The following is a 14,442-nucleotide window of genomic DNA, read 5'->3' as shown; positions in this document are numbered from 1 at the left end:
GCGGCGGAGAGGACGACAAGAGAGCGGTTCATCTGAGCGGCGCCATCACCGCCGGAACAATCCCTCCCCCCCACCCTCGGCACCGACCACTTCACCTCGAGGGGGGGGGGGGGGGAGCACAAACCATCGCAATCCATAACGCGGAACAAAACAACGCGACCCTGACGTTTCTACCTATTTTTTTAAAAAACATAATCCAAAAAAAACGCTGCTCGGCGGCGTCCCGTTTTTTTCCCTCTCTCTCCGGTTCGCGCGTTTTTTTTTTCCCGAACCCCCCCCCCCCCCAAATAAAACGCACCCGCACCTTTTTTTTTGGGTGGTGGGAACCCAATGGGATCGTCTGGTGTCCGAGGTTGGTTTGTGCGCATGCGTTGGCCGCTGTCAGCGTCGCAGCGACTCCCGGTGGAGAACGGTGGAATAACAACAATCATAATAATAATAATATTTTAAAAAATGTATCATCATCCTCGCATTTGACACAGCGCCTTATCACGTCTTCGAGACGTCTCAAAGGCACTTCACGCAATATCCTGTAAAGTGAATCGACTGTGTATTTTGTGGGCGAAACGCGGCAGCCGATTGCGCACGGCGGTGTCCCACAAACAGTCGTGGATCGAAGTGACCAATTTATTATAGTTCTTTTTTCTTGAGGGAATATTATCAGGCGTGTGGAGTAAGGAAACTTGCCCAAGGCTTTGACCTGCTGGGAATTCAACCCAAGTCTCTCCCTTGCGAGGCGAGTGCTCTAACCACTGAGCTACAGGACTCCACATAACCAGAGATGGGAGAAGATAATACAGTAATAATAATAATAATCCTTGCATTTGATTTAGCGCCTTATCACGTCGTTGAGACCTCTCAAAGCGCTTCACAGAATATGCTGTAAAGTGGATTGATTGTGTAGATCTTTAAATAGGTTGGATGGAGCCTACCTACTGTAGTTCTGAGCAAAATTGTTTGTCATTTCACCATCTCAAGACCCTCCTCTTCAACCATGCTTTCGACAACCCTGCTTCCCCCCTGCTCTCCACCCTCCCCAGTCCGGATCCCCCCAGCTCGTCCTTCCTCCTCCTTCTACTTGGCCCACAAAACACGCAGTCGCTACACTTCACAGTGAATTCTGTGAGGCGCTTTGAGTCGTTCTCAGAACGTGAAAGGCACTTTACCAAACATTACAGGGCGAAACGTTAGACAAGTTTCCTTACTCCTACACTCCTTGGTTTACCGAGCAGCAAGTAGGAACTCGGTTGTTAGTCGATTGGTGGATCGCTTTTCTGGGGCTACTAATCCTTTTTTAAAAAATGTGGTCACTCAATCCATGATAGTTTGTGGGTCACTGCTGTGCGCAATTGGTTGCCGCGTTCTGCCCTCAAAATATACAGTCAATTCACATTGCAGTACATTCCATTCCAGTACACGAAGTGCTTTGAGACGCCTGGAAGACGTGATAAGGCGCTCTGCCAAATGCGAGGATTATTATTATTAATAATATTAGCACAATCTTTAATTCATGGAGGAGCTCCACGCAGCACTTCAGTCCTCCAGCCTGTGGGTGGCAGCAATAACGGCGCCAGCGAGTAGCGCGCTCGGCGCAGAGCAGACTCTTTGTTTGGAGTGAGTGAGTGAGTGGGGGGGCGCGGTGCACGGCGGGAGCAGTTGAACGCAGGCAGCGGAGAGGTTCGGTATCGCCGCCGTCGCCGCTGCTGTGGCAACGTCGTTGTTAACGGTCGTGCGTTCGGCCGCTCGAGCTGCTTGGTTTAAACTCGCAGGGAGCGGACGCGAAGCCGTTCGTCACACACTGAGCGAGTGAGCGCAGCGCCGAAGTCCCTCCAGTTCTCAGGTAACTTCTACTTTATTTTGTAATACATAATAAAGTTGTCGGCTCCACATTTTGTACAGTCGGGAGAGGAAACGACTCCTCCTCCTCTCCCCTCTCCGCCCGCCCGCCCGCCCGCCCCCGTTTGTTTTATTTCTCTTCATCTTCCTTTTAACCCACTTTTTTTTATTCTCTCCCCCCCCCCCCCCGTCTCCCCGTCTCCCCGTCCCGTCTCCCCACCGCCACCGCCGTCGTCGATCCTCCTTTTGTGTACCCACACACACCTCAGCCGTGGCTTTCTTTATTCCTCGCCCGAAGTTAACAGGACAAGTTAACACTGGGGGTGGGAATGTGTGTGTGTGTTCAACCCTGGAAATGAATGTACAAGTGTCCCCGTTCTCCCCCTTCCCCCCTCCATCTCCCCCCCCGAGATGGACATCAGACCCAGTGCGACGGCGGGTTTCACTGCGTCGCGGCTCGTGTTGTGCTCTGGTTGCCCGACAACGCTTCGATAAATCATCGTCATCGTCGCCTCTCCTTCCCCCGGTTTAAAGTGCGTCTCGTTGAGCGGTTTCAGTTGCCGGTGTCTCCCCCCCCTCCCCTCCCCCCCCCCCCCCCCTCCCCCCCCCACCCCCCGCACCCACCCACCCCGGTCGCAGGGTTCAGTGGTGCCGGGGTTTGTGTGTTACCGATGGCTCGGCAACCTCGCCAGACCGCGCAGACCCTTTCCTAAGTCGTATCGGTTGGGACGATGCATTTCACGACTTGTGCAAAGTTTCCCACTCCCCCCCCCCCCCCCCCAATGATGAACTTTATTTTCGTGTGAAAGTCACACAGAGAGAGCTGCCTCTGTGCCCTCGACTGATATCGTTTGGCTCGATGGAGAGAGTTAAGAACACAAAGAGAAAACAAAAAATGGACCAAGAAAGACGACAGGGCTTGGCCATCGGTCAAATGGCAGCCAATGGGGATAAATTGGGATTTTCTACACAGCAGTGACCTGAATTAAAATGTTCGGTGGTGCTTCAGATTTTATTGTGTGCTTTTATGTACTTGTTGTACATTTTATGTACTTGCGGTACATTTTATCTTGAGCGTTGTTAGTGTATTTCAGCAGGTATCGTGGATATCCATACAGTTATATTGACACTTGTCAATCGATGTCGGCTGCACTGTTACTTGTAGAAATTGAGGTTTGGTAACTTAAGAATTTTGTTTAATTTGAATATCTCTTCCAGGGTTTATTTTAAAATGTTGCTGATGAATGTGTTTAAATTATATTGCATATTCTTTAACCGCCTTCAAATTTTCTTGGCTTCCTTCTCTCCAGAGAGTAATATAATATAAAGCTACATTTATATAGCGCCTTTCACATCAGGTCCCAAGGTGCTGAACAGTCCAAGGTTTGCACACAAGGGGGGCTGGGTGGGGCAAAGATGGATGAACATGTGGTTGAAGAGAAATGTTTAAGACGGATTTTGAAGGAAGCGAGAGAAGGGGTGAGTTGAAGAGACTCTGGGATGGAGTTCCAGAGAGTGGGGGCAGATACAGTGAAAGCCTGACTGCCGATGGTAGGATGGGGACATGAAGCAGGAATGATAACTCATGCTGATACATGGCTTGGCTTTCCTCCCGGCTTCGCGTCAAGCTCTGCTATTCTTAAGCACTCTGAGATGCTCTCTGTAAAGAGTGCTATATAAATACAACAATAACAAAATAAGCGCCTTTAACGTCAGGAGGATGTCCCAAGGGGCTGGACAGACTGTTACGGATCTGAGCTGGTGGTCGGGATCAGGGAGGGTGGAGGGCAGGGGGGGAAGCAGGGAGATCGAAAGCACGGTCGAAGAAGTGGGTCTTGAGATGGGTCTTGAAGGTGGCAAGGGAGGGAGCGAGATGGAGGTTCTGCAGGATGGAGCTCCAGAGATTGCAAGGGCAGAATTGTAGAAGGACTGCCCTCCAATAGTGGGGTGAGCAAGGCGGGAGACATGAAGAAGGCTGGAGCCTGTTGAGCGGAGGGAACGAGCAGCATGGTAGGGGGTAAGGAGGTCACAGAGGTAGGAGGGAGCAAACAGTGGAGGGCTTTGAAGGTGAGGGCCAGGATCTTGAACTGTATCCTCTGTGGAGGGCTTTGAAGGTGAGGGCTAGGATCTTGAACTGTATCCTCTGTGGAGGGCTTTGAAGGTGAGGGCCAGGATCTTGAACTGTATCCTCTGTGGAGGGCTTTGAAGGTGAGGGCCAGGATCTTGAACTGTATCCTCTGTGTGATGGGAAGCCAGTGTCACTACACTTAAGTCATCATAAGGAGGAGGAGGAGTCCTGTAGCTCAGTGGTCAGAGCACTCGCCTCGCAAGCAAGATACCTGGGTTCGATTCCCGGCAGGGCAAAACCATGGGCAACTTTCCTTACTCTACACGTCTGATAATAATAATAATAATAATCCTTGCATTTGATATAGTGCTTTTCACGTCTTCTAAACATCTCAAAGCGCTTCACAGAATATACTGTAAAGTGAATTGACTGTATATTTGTGGGCAAAACGCGGCCGCCAATTGCACATAGCAGTGTCCCACAAACAGTCGTTTATATAATATATAATAATTTAAAATATAATCGTTTATATAATAATCCCTCAAGAAAAAAAATAATAAAATTAGTCACTTCAATCCAGAACTGTTTGTGGGATACTGCTGTGTGCAATTGGCTGCTGGGTTTTGCCCACCAATATAGAGTCAATTAACTTTACAGTATATTCTGTGAAGCGCTTTGAGAAGTCTAGAAGACGTGAAAACAATAGCAACAAGATTACATTTGTGTCGCGCCTTTAACGTCGGGAAGACATCCCAAGGTGCTGGACAGAGTACAGCATTTCAGACCCGAGCTGGGGTTGGGGGGGTAAGGGAGGGAAGGGGAGGGGAAGGGGGTGGCCGATGGCATGAAGTCTCTCCTGCCAATGGTGGGGCGGGTGGATTGGGGGACGTGGAGCAGGCCAGAGCCGGCTGAGTGGAGGCAACGGGTGGGTTGGTAGGGGGTTAGGAGGTTGCAGAGGTAGGGTGGGGCGTGACCATGGAGGGGTTTGTATGGGAGGACCAGGATCTTGAACTGGATCCTCTGAAGGATAGGGAGCCAGTGGAGTCAGGGGAGATGGGGTCACGGAGTTTGGTGCGGGAGAGGACATGGGCTGCAGAGTTCTGGATTATCTGCAGCCTGTGGAGGGAGGAGTTGGGAAGGCCGACAAGCAGGGTGTTTGCATAGTTGAGCCTGGAGGTGATGAAGGCATGAACAAGAGTTTCAGCGGCCTGAGGGGTGAGGTAGTGGCAGAGTCGGGTGATGTTACGGAGGTGAGGGAAGGCAGAGCAGGTCATGGCTTGAATGTGGGGGAGAAAAGACAGTTGAGGGTCGAACAAGACACCTGGGTTCCTGACTGGCTGGTGAGTTGTAGTGTGCAACCATGGAGGTTGATGCTGCCAGAGCCTGAGGTGCTGAGGCGATGGCGTGAGCCAAGCAGGAGGGCCTCAGTCTTGTTCACATTCAACTGTAGGAAATTTGCTCTCATCCAGGACTTGATGTCCAACAGGCAGTCTGTCAGGACAACAGTGGTCCTGGAGTTGAGGGTGGAGGCAGAAAGATAGAGTTGGGTGTCATCCGCATACATGTGGAAGTTGACCCCATGTCTGCGGATGATGTCACCAATGGGGAGCGTGCAGATATTAAAGAGGAGAGGGCCAGGGACAGAGCTCTGGGGGACACCAGGTGTGACAGTGCGGGGGCTGGAGGAGAAACCGTTAGAGGCAACAAAGTGGAGACGGTGAGAGAGATAGGAATCGAACCAGGCAAGGGCAGATCCGTGAAGATTGAGTAAAGCGGAGAGGCGGGGTACGAGGATGGAGTGGTCGACAGTGTCGAAGGCAGCAGAGATGTCAAGGAGGACAAGGAGGCAGAGGGAGCCCTGATCACAAATGTTCATAACGTCATTAGTGACTTTGACCAGGGCTGTTTCCGTGCTGTGGGCAGTGCGGAAGCCGGATTGGAGGGGTTCAAAGAGGGAATGACGAGTGAGAAAGGAGCGGAGATGGGATGTGACGACTCGTTCCAGGACCTTAATAATAATAATAATAATCCTTGCATTTGATATAGCGCTTTTCACATCGGGAGGATGTCCCAAAGCGCTTCACAGAACACACTGTAAAGTGAATTGACTGTATATTTGTGGGTGGACGCGGCAGCCAATTGCGCACAGCAATGTCCCACAAACAGTGGTGGATTGAAAATGACCAATTTATTATTGTTTTGTTTTGGAGGGATTATTATTAGGCGTGTGGAGTAAGGAAACTTGCCCAAGGTTTCGCCCTGTCTGGAATTGAACTCAGGTCTCTCGCTTGCAAAGCGAGTGCTCTAACCACTGAGCTACAGGACTCCACCTTGGAGAGGAATGGGAGGTAGGGGAAAAGCGCTATATTAAATGCAAGTAGTATTATTATTATCATGCTGTCAATTATCCTGGCTGCATTTATTTATTTACTTAGACATATGCCTAACTCACCACTCCAGATAATTTATCACTGAGCCCTTCTCCCTTGAATTGCTCTGAGATGCTACCCCATGTGAAGGCTACTATATAAATGCAAGTAGTGTTTGCTTAGTCAACATCGATAGCCTTCTAGTATTTTGAACAAGTAGCTATTATTTACAAAGCAATCTCGCTGATCATTGTCGAGTGGTAGAGATATCTCAAGCAACACAGGTACAGCTTGTCCACATCCATGTGCTTTTCTGCTGGTCAATGCATAGGAGTGCGAGTGGAACTAATTGATTTTTTTAATCTTTAATCTGATGTCTTTCTTTACAGGGGATGCTGGGCATTATGTAGCTTCCCAAGTTGAGATCTTAAGTCATTGTGCTGTCAGTATCCCGGCTGCATTTATACATATGCCTAACTCGCCACTCCAGATAATTCGTCACTGAGCCCTTTCCCTTGGAATAATGAGTTATCAGTAGTTCACTGTATATGGTGCATTTTGTACAGATTTTTGAGAAATATGGTAAATGCAGTTTTGTAAATAGATATGAAGCTCAATCAAGGTGAGCTTTAACATTTTGAAAGTGGGAAAGTCATCACTATGAGTATATTGTGCATTTCTTATTTACCACATTGCTTTGGGAATCCCAGTTGACTGAAAGGAATCAGCTATTCATGGCAAAAAAACAAGAAAAGTTAAGAGAAATTACTTCACGCAGAGCGTAGTGAGATTGTGTAACTTGCTGGCTGAAGCAGTGGTTCACTCAGATAGTGTAGATGCATTTAAGAGGAAGCTGGACCTTCACATGAGGAAGGGGGGGAATGGAAAGATATGGGTGGAGTATAAACACCGATATGGGTTGAGTCGCCCGTTTCCATGCTGTACATTCTTTGTAAATCTTTGTAAATTTCACAGACAGTCTAATTTATTAATTTATTGCTGCACTGAAGTTATTTTTGGCTAGTTGATTAAACTTCGGGTTTATCAATAAATTTGTGCATCCTTTTTAGTTGAAGCATACACCTACACACAAACAGCAATTTTGTTAATATCCTGCAAAATTGTGTCTAGAATCATAGAGCCAACATAATTTAAAAAAATATTTTCAAAGGTGTTTTACTGAAAATGGCAGATGAATTGGAAAGATTCCTTGAGGAACAAAAGTTCAGACTAGAGCAAGATAAAGCTGAGTTGGAGCGAGATCCACCATATATGGAGATGAGAGTAAGTAGTTCAAAGTCTTTTGTACTCTGTTTGAATTTGAATGTTTAATTGATAGTTAAATGTAACATGTAAAACATTTTTAAAAATTGGAGGGTTTGGTGGAAGGGTTGAAGAAAGATAACTTAAACTTTTTTCTGTTAATTTCCTGCATGGATGATGAGAATTTCAAAGCTGCAGTCAAATTTGAGATGGAAGGACCTTAGGTCGGCTGAAGTGGAAACAAAATGGCATGAATTATGCACTGGAACATTGGTGTAGAATTATTAAGTACAAGTGGAAGAAGAATGAGTCCTTTCTGCTGAAAACTGTTTCTTCTAACAGAATACTGTACATGCAATTTGTAGCAATTCTGTATATTTCTGGGGTTGGTGACTGATCACCAATAGAACTTCTGATCACCTAATGTAATTGAGTGAGATTCCAAGATATTAATCTAACATTTGTTCACCTGTTGATTTCTATCGAAAACATAACCATGGTCACAACACCACTAAGCATAATGTTCTTAAAATACTATATTTGATTATGTATGACTACTCGTGTTTTAAGTTTAGAACCTTCAGTTGTCTTATCCAAACATTTGTTGCTTTTGAAGGAATGAATTGATTGATTGCCTTTAAAGGGGTTGATTGATTTTTGTTTGCTATTTTATTTATTTGGTAAGAGAAACTAATTTTTCATTTGAAGTTCATGCTTTTTGTATTTATGGAATCTAGTTCTGTAATTACAGTGTAATAACTTCTATCTGTCAATGTCTTAGAGTCTTTCTAAAGACTTGGGATAGATGGTGGGTTTTATTTTTCTTAACTAAAATTAGCTTAGTTTGATAGTGTAGAAACTAACTCAGAAATTAGAATTTCAATAATAAATATGCCAATTTATTTATTAATATTTTAGTTTTCAGTGAACTGATTGAATCAGTATTACTGATTTAAGGTTTGAAACCTTACAGCAAATAATGTAGTTTGAAGCTTTTAAAAAGGATTTTGGGGGTACCTGTATGTGTTTAGTGTAAAGAGATTCCCTTTTGTGTTATGTGGTAGTGAATGCACCCAATTTAAACAGTTAAAATAAGGTTGAGATTTTGGTTTATATTTTGCCTTTTTGGTTTTCCAGACAAGAACTTCCGAAATACACCCTGATACTTATCGGGCAACTGACTCAATTGCCAAAGAAAATATTTTATTAAAGGGTAACCCAATGAAAGGAAACCTACAAACAAGAGGAGGTTCAGGTAGAGATCAATTTGTAATCTGTGATCTGTTTGTTCTGTGAAGCTTTTTGTGCTTCTCTAACCTTTTCCACTTTTTCTGTGTCTCAATTTTCCTGGTATATTCAGGCTTTCAGCTCAGCAGGGGGTTGGGTTCAATTGCTGGTCTGTGCAAAGTTTTCATTATCTCAATAATGACATTGTTGGGCATACTAAAACTAGACGCGGACGGGAAAAATATAAATTAAGATTTTTGTTTTACATTATTACTCAGTGACTTCTCGTGGAAAGTGTGTTTGTAGATTTATAATCCTTGCATCTGATATAGCAGCTTATCATGTGTTCGAGAAGTCTCAAAGTGCTTCACAGAATATACCATAAAGTGAATTGATTACATTTTAAGGACGAAACATGAGTATCCCACAAACAGCCATGGATTAAGTAAACAAATAATTTTTATACATTTTTTTTAAGGGATTATTGTTCCCGGATAAGCGATCCCACAATCGACTAACAATTTATTGCTTGGTAAACAAAGGTGTGTGGAGTAAGAAAACTTGCCTAAGGTTTCACCATGCCCGGGAATCGAACCCAGGTTCTCTCGCTTGCTCTAACCACTAACCTACAGACTCCACCACTTAAACCTCAGCTCCTATGATCACTTGTGCTCCAAATAGTAAAAATAGTATTTTCCAAGAATTTGACCACGGATTTATCAAAACTGCGAAAGCACTATCGGGTATTTTTTTAGGAAACAGTTTTATACACTAATTGTATACTTACATGAAGTACCAAATATATTTTTTAAACAAATCTACTATTCTATTCAGGATAGAGTAGAGAAATGGTGAGATGGTGACCTAGTTGGAACCACTTATCCTTTGTGGGAGTGAGAGGAGACTGTGCTGATGCTGCCTCATAGTGATAAAACACCAATATACACAAGTATTAAAACATCATTTCTACATATTTTGGAAGTTGTTTCTCTCCCATCTTGAATTTCTTTTTATGTAAATGCTTTTTGCTGAGGAGGGTTGTAAGAAAGATATTATTGTGTGAATTCTTCATGTTTGTTTTAATAATATTATTTAAGATTTTAAATGAAGATATAAAGCATATGAAGGAAAATTGGATTAGGGATATTTTTCTCTTTGACTTCTGTGGAATTCATCATAGTTTTGTGAATCTGTTAGCTTCATATTCCTGTTACTGTAAATTCAATATGCTCAGGCAATTAACCCAATAATATGCGGTCAATTTTTGTGATGATAGCTAAGTTGTGTGCATTTTTCATTTGTCGCATTTTGAGTATGAAAAAAACTACTCCACATTTAAAAGTGATTTTTGTTCACTTTAAATGAATTAATTTGAGAATGGATATTCATGTTCAATATCAATGTGCATTTCTTTTTTGTACTTCAAAATCAAGTCCTGAGAAATAATCTTAGATACTTAAATGCCAGCAGATGTTTATATACTTGTTGTTTCAAGTCACTGTGCAGAAAAGTGTGAAGCTACAAAACTATCTCTTTAATTTCATAGAGGAGAACTATGGGTTAAGTCTACCACTTGGGTTAGAATATGATAAGAAAAAAGAGAAATTGAAAGAAGAGCTTCGACAAGACTACAGGCGATATATGGCTGAGGTAGGTTTCAAAGTAGGCAGTACATTATAACAGCGCTTCAATATAAATAACATTCAATACCAGTTCTTTACTCTCCTTAACTCATTGCAGAATTTCAAACTTGAGCTAATGAGATTTGGTTGTAAGTGTAACTTACAGAGCAACTTATTTTTTTCTTTTGGGTCTGTACTTTATTATTTCTTTCTCCCTGTGGCAAAAAAATTGAAAGTTAATTAAACTTCTGCCTTGGAGTAATTTGACAAAAGCTCTCCTAGTAACCACGCATTGAGTTGTTTGACTAAACTGTTAAAATGGCCTTATGACTGAGCTCCTTATAAGAACATAAGAAATGCTAGACGAAAAAAGACCAAGGTCCATCTAGTTCGCCTTTCACCTTCCTGGGGGTCATATGTCCCGAACTACCTATATATCCCATTATGTTATTTCCTAAAAGAAAACTTATCTAATCTAATATTTGAAAGAATACTCTCCTACATTCTATAGCCCTTTTGAATGGTATTGGTCCTCATATTATATCATGGCAGTTAATTAATAATTCAAAAGTATATAGCACTGTATCTTCAACTGTAGAACCTCACTGATCCCAACCACCAGTTCGGATGCAGATCCCGACTGTCCTGCCCTACGATCCTGCCCGTTCCCTCTGCTCAGCGGGCTGCAGCCTGTCCCTGCCTCGCACGCCCCACCATTGGCAGTCTGCCACTACCCCTACCCTCTGGAACTCCATCCGCAGTGCCTCTGCTTGCCCCCTCCCTTTCAAGACCCATCCAAAGACCCTCCTTTTCAACTGTGCTTTTGATCCCCTGATGCCGAATATTACGGACTTTTGAAAGGGTTTGTACCAGATATTGTTGTCTTCTTCTCTTCTAGACAATTACCTTTATAAACAATAAAAATGTTCATATTAGATTGACATTAAAATTCAAAAAGCTATTGACAGTGTTGGTCAGGCTTTCTGATCTCTGCCTTTAGTTTTTGAAAAATTAGTAGATAATTCCCAAAATATGTAATACATTACAATTGTCCGATCCTGATGTCTAATCACAGTATTGAGTACACATTGTACTATTAATACTAAAGCTTGGTTCCTACATCACTTTAATGTTATTTTGTGTCTGCATTTTTGTTTCTACTGTAGGATGCTACAAAAGTTAAAAGAAAGGTAGGACACTTGCAAAGGTTTAAGTGTCCTTTGCAGCCTGCCAAAGTTTCGCTCCTTTTAGTATGCATATTTCCTATGCATCATATATCTATGTTTACTTGCTAAAAACGCATTAGGGAACTGAGTACAAAACAAAGATGCTTTCCAAAATCCTGATTTATTTGCTTTAGATAAAAGTATTTGTACAAATTTAAGTTTCAATGATTAAATGCTAAATTAAGTCTTAACCCTTTCCCATGCTAAATATGAAATCTATACCTTTTCAATTCTAGTTTTGACCTTGCTAGTGGCCTTTCTATGCTTCTTTCTTAGCTAGTAAATTAAACAAAATTGTACCTGAAAATATAATTTCGGACTCTTGTCGTGCAGAAAAATATGAGGGCTACAGGTGAACTAGATCCAAGCACTGAGAACCTCTCGCTTCCCATCTCTGATAGAAAATCTGCAAAAGTAAGTCAATTTTGGGGGTTCAGCCGGGTGTCTGTCACATGCGGAAACCCATCACTATGCTTAAGAGTATTCAAACCAAACTGAGAGTTCAATGCAGCCCACATGTATTCCAGAGATATATGTTGGAATGGAATGGGCTCTCTCCCTGGAGGGACACATCCTGCTTACTTAATTCCAGAAAGTATTACGGCAGGTTGGCAAGAGCCAAGGCTTGGTGACACTAGGATGTGGTTTGGGTGCTACTGGAGTCTAACCAGCTAAAACTTGTAGCTTGCCATTGATATCGCTGTCTGGCAAACTTTCCTATTCCTTGTCTAGCTAGGACTACCTGCTTTTGTCAAGGGGGTGGACTTGACAAAAGTAAGTACACTAAATGGAATAGAGCATTATACTAGTCCTACGCATATCATAAAAGTTATAAAAAATCATCAAGATAGAGCAAGAAAAGGTCATTAGACCCATCAGATTGTTTTACAAGCTACTTAAAATTTGTTCTATCATAAATTTGACCCAACCTTGACATAGGTAAAACAAAATGATGTCAAAGTTGATCTTATTCTTAATTAGTTATTTTCCAACTGGGTCTGATGGACTTTTCTCTAATGCCTGGAAAAAGCATTGAAATAACTGTTTCCTAGCATTGACTTCTTGTTTTCAATGACTCATATTTAATAATTAACACCCATTTCCTTTTCTACCTTTGTTATTTCCTACGTTTTTAAATTNAAAAATTCCAGTTTAACCTTTCTATTTTAGAATCAAAGCCACATTAATGTTCTAATTAAAATGTATTGTGTGTTTTTGCACAGAATACAATTTAAATGGCAAGGACTTTTTAAAAATAAGGATTTCCTGTGAAGGAAGAACTTTGTATTCGCTTTGTTGCATTCTAAATTAATTTGATTGACATAGAAACCTATAATGTCTACCATGAAAATGAGATGTCCTCATTTTTGTAGTGTATTATTGTTTCTGTCTCTTTGAAATGTCTAATTTTGCAACATGTATGATTTGGTTGCAATTCTAGGACAGACTAAGAACTGAAAGGAACAAAGAGTATAATCAATTTCTCAAGGAGCTTGATGAATATGAAAAAGTAAGAAGAAATGCAAGGGGAGTACCTAAGGTGAGATTCTCTTTTGCTCCATTGGAAAATAAGTTTGAAAAACTGCCAGCAAATAACCTCTTTAATATAAATTTATCTATTAATACAAAAAATAACTTGTAGATTTTCTTCAAAAAAAATTAGAATATACAATACTGGATTAAAAATATATATTGGCAGTTTGCAAAAAGTTGTATTATGGGCAGTTTGATTTTTTTTTACAATTACTTGAATGTTTGTAATGTTTGTAATATTTCATAAAATTATTTATCACATTCTAGCGCATAAAAATTAATTCCATAGTGTAATAATTATTTTAAAGTTCACTACTGTAAATTTGACAAGTTAAAAGTATTTATTTGTTTACTAATGCAGTTTCCCTTTAATTTGTAACCAGTATGGTAAAGAAAATAATGAAGAACCATTAGATGACTTCAGAGTTCAGGATGAATCTTATCTAGTTTCCCGTCCACCACGTGAACCAGTCCCTTCCAGAAAAGATGCGTATACCTCCATGGAGGCTTATGAGGAACTCCTGAATAGAAAGCGAGAAGAAGAGGGTAGATATCGTGGACTCGATCATCCGAAATTTGGGCAGAGAAGGTAATTCGATGGATGAAGCATTATTACAGACCAGCCTAAAGAAAGAAATGTATTGCTAATCAGAATAAACTATTCATTAATTCAATTTGTCTGTATAGTTTGTAGAAATATATTTTAGGCCAGTGGAAAAATATACATTTAAAAAATGTAAAATGCCTTGCATTCATTTGAGAGCTAGCTTTCTCTTAGAAACATCACTAGTCAACTGCACAAGAATTTTCCCAATTGATTTTCGTGATTTGTGTATATTTCCATTTTCATCCATTTATCCAATCTGACTTGCCATTAGAATTTGAGGTATTTGTTTATCTGCTTACTAGGTTTGATTACATGAGTACTATTACACATAATATGATTGTCAGCTTGCCCAGATCTTGACAGAGTGACAGAAAACTGCTGCCATCAGTTTCATACATACTCCTTTCCAGTATCACAGGGCTGCAAAGTGTAATCATTTATCCTTTGCATACACATTTTTGTTTGATGAAAGATGAGTTGTGTCAATCTCAATGGAACCTGCTTGCATATGTCAAATGTTGCGATAGAGCTGAATGGACATACACAATTGAAATAATAATAATCCTTGAATCCTTATCACGTCTTCGAGATGTCTTAAAGCACTTTACAGAATATACTGTAAAGTGAATTGACTGTATATTTTGTGCTTGAAACACGGCAGCCAATCGCGGACAGCAGTGCCCCACAAACA

General features: G+C 41.7%; 1 protein-coding gene across 5 annotated transcripts in view; it reads left to right on the top strand.

The window, feature by feature from the left end:
• The first annotated feature begins 1,631 nt into the window (after positions 1–1,631).
• The window catches only part of LOC103174456 (centrosome and spindle pole-associated protein 1), a 46,862-nt gene continuing 34,051 nt past the window's right edge, over positions 1,632–14,442 (top strand). For 2 of the 5 annotated variants that reach the window (XM_042332099.1, XM_042332097.1), the window contains exons 1-8: positions 1,632–1,840; positions 7,445–7,557; positions 8,674–8,791; positions 10,310–10,413; positions 11,552–11,575; positions 11,945–12,025; positions 13,053–13,151; positions 13,528–13,733. In XM_042332099.1, the coding sequence (XP_042188033.1) occupies positions 7,459–7,557; positions 8,674–8,791; positions 10,310–10,413; positions 11,552–11,575; positions 11,945–12,025; positions 13,053–13,151; positions 13,528–13,733 (731 nt within the window). In that variant the 5' untranslated portion in view covers positions 1,632–1,840; positions 7,445–7,458. The remainder of the gene's footprint in view (positions 1,841–7,444; positions 7,558–8,673; positions 8,792–10,309; positions 10,414–11,551; positions 11,576–11,944; positions 12,026–13,052; positions 13,152–13,527; positions 13,734–14,442) is intronic. The other 3 variants (XM_042332101.1, XM_042332098.1, XM_042332100.1) reach the window with 3 other exon arrangements.

This window comes from Callorhinchus milii, unplaced genomic scaffold (assembly GCF_018977255.1).
Source record: "Callorhinchus milii isolate IMCB2004 unplaced genomic scaffold, IMCB_Cmil_1.0 Scaffold2, whole genome shotgun sequence".
NCBI classification, from domain to species: Eukaryota; Metazoa; Chordata; class Chondrichthyes; order Chimaeriformes; family Callorhinchidae; genus Callorhinchus; species Callorhinchus milii.
This window is presented reverse-complemented; position numbering and strand designations above follow the sequence as displayed.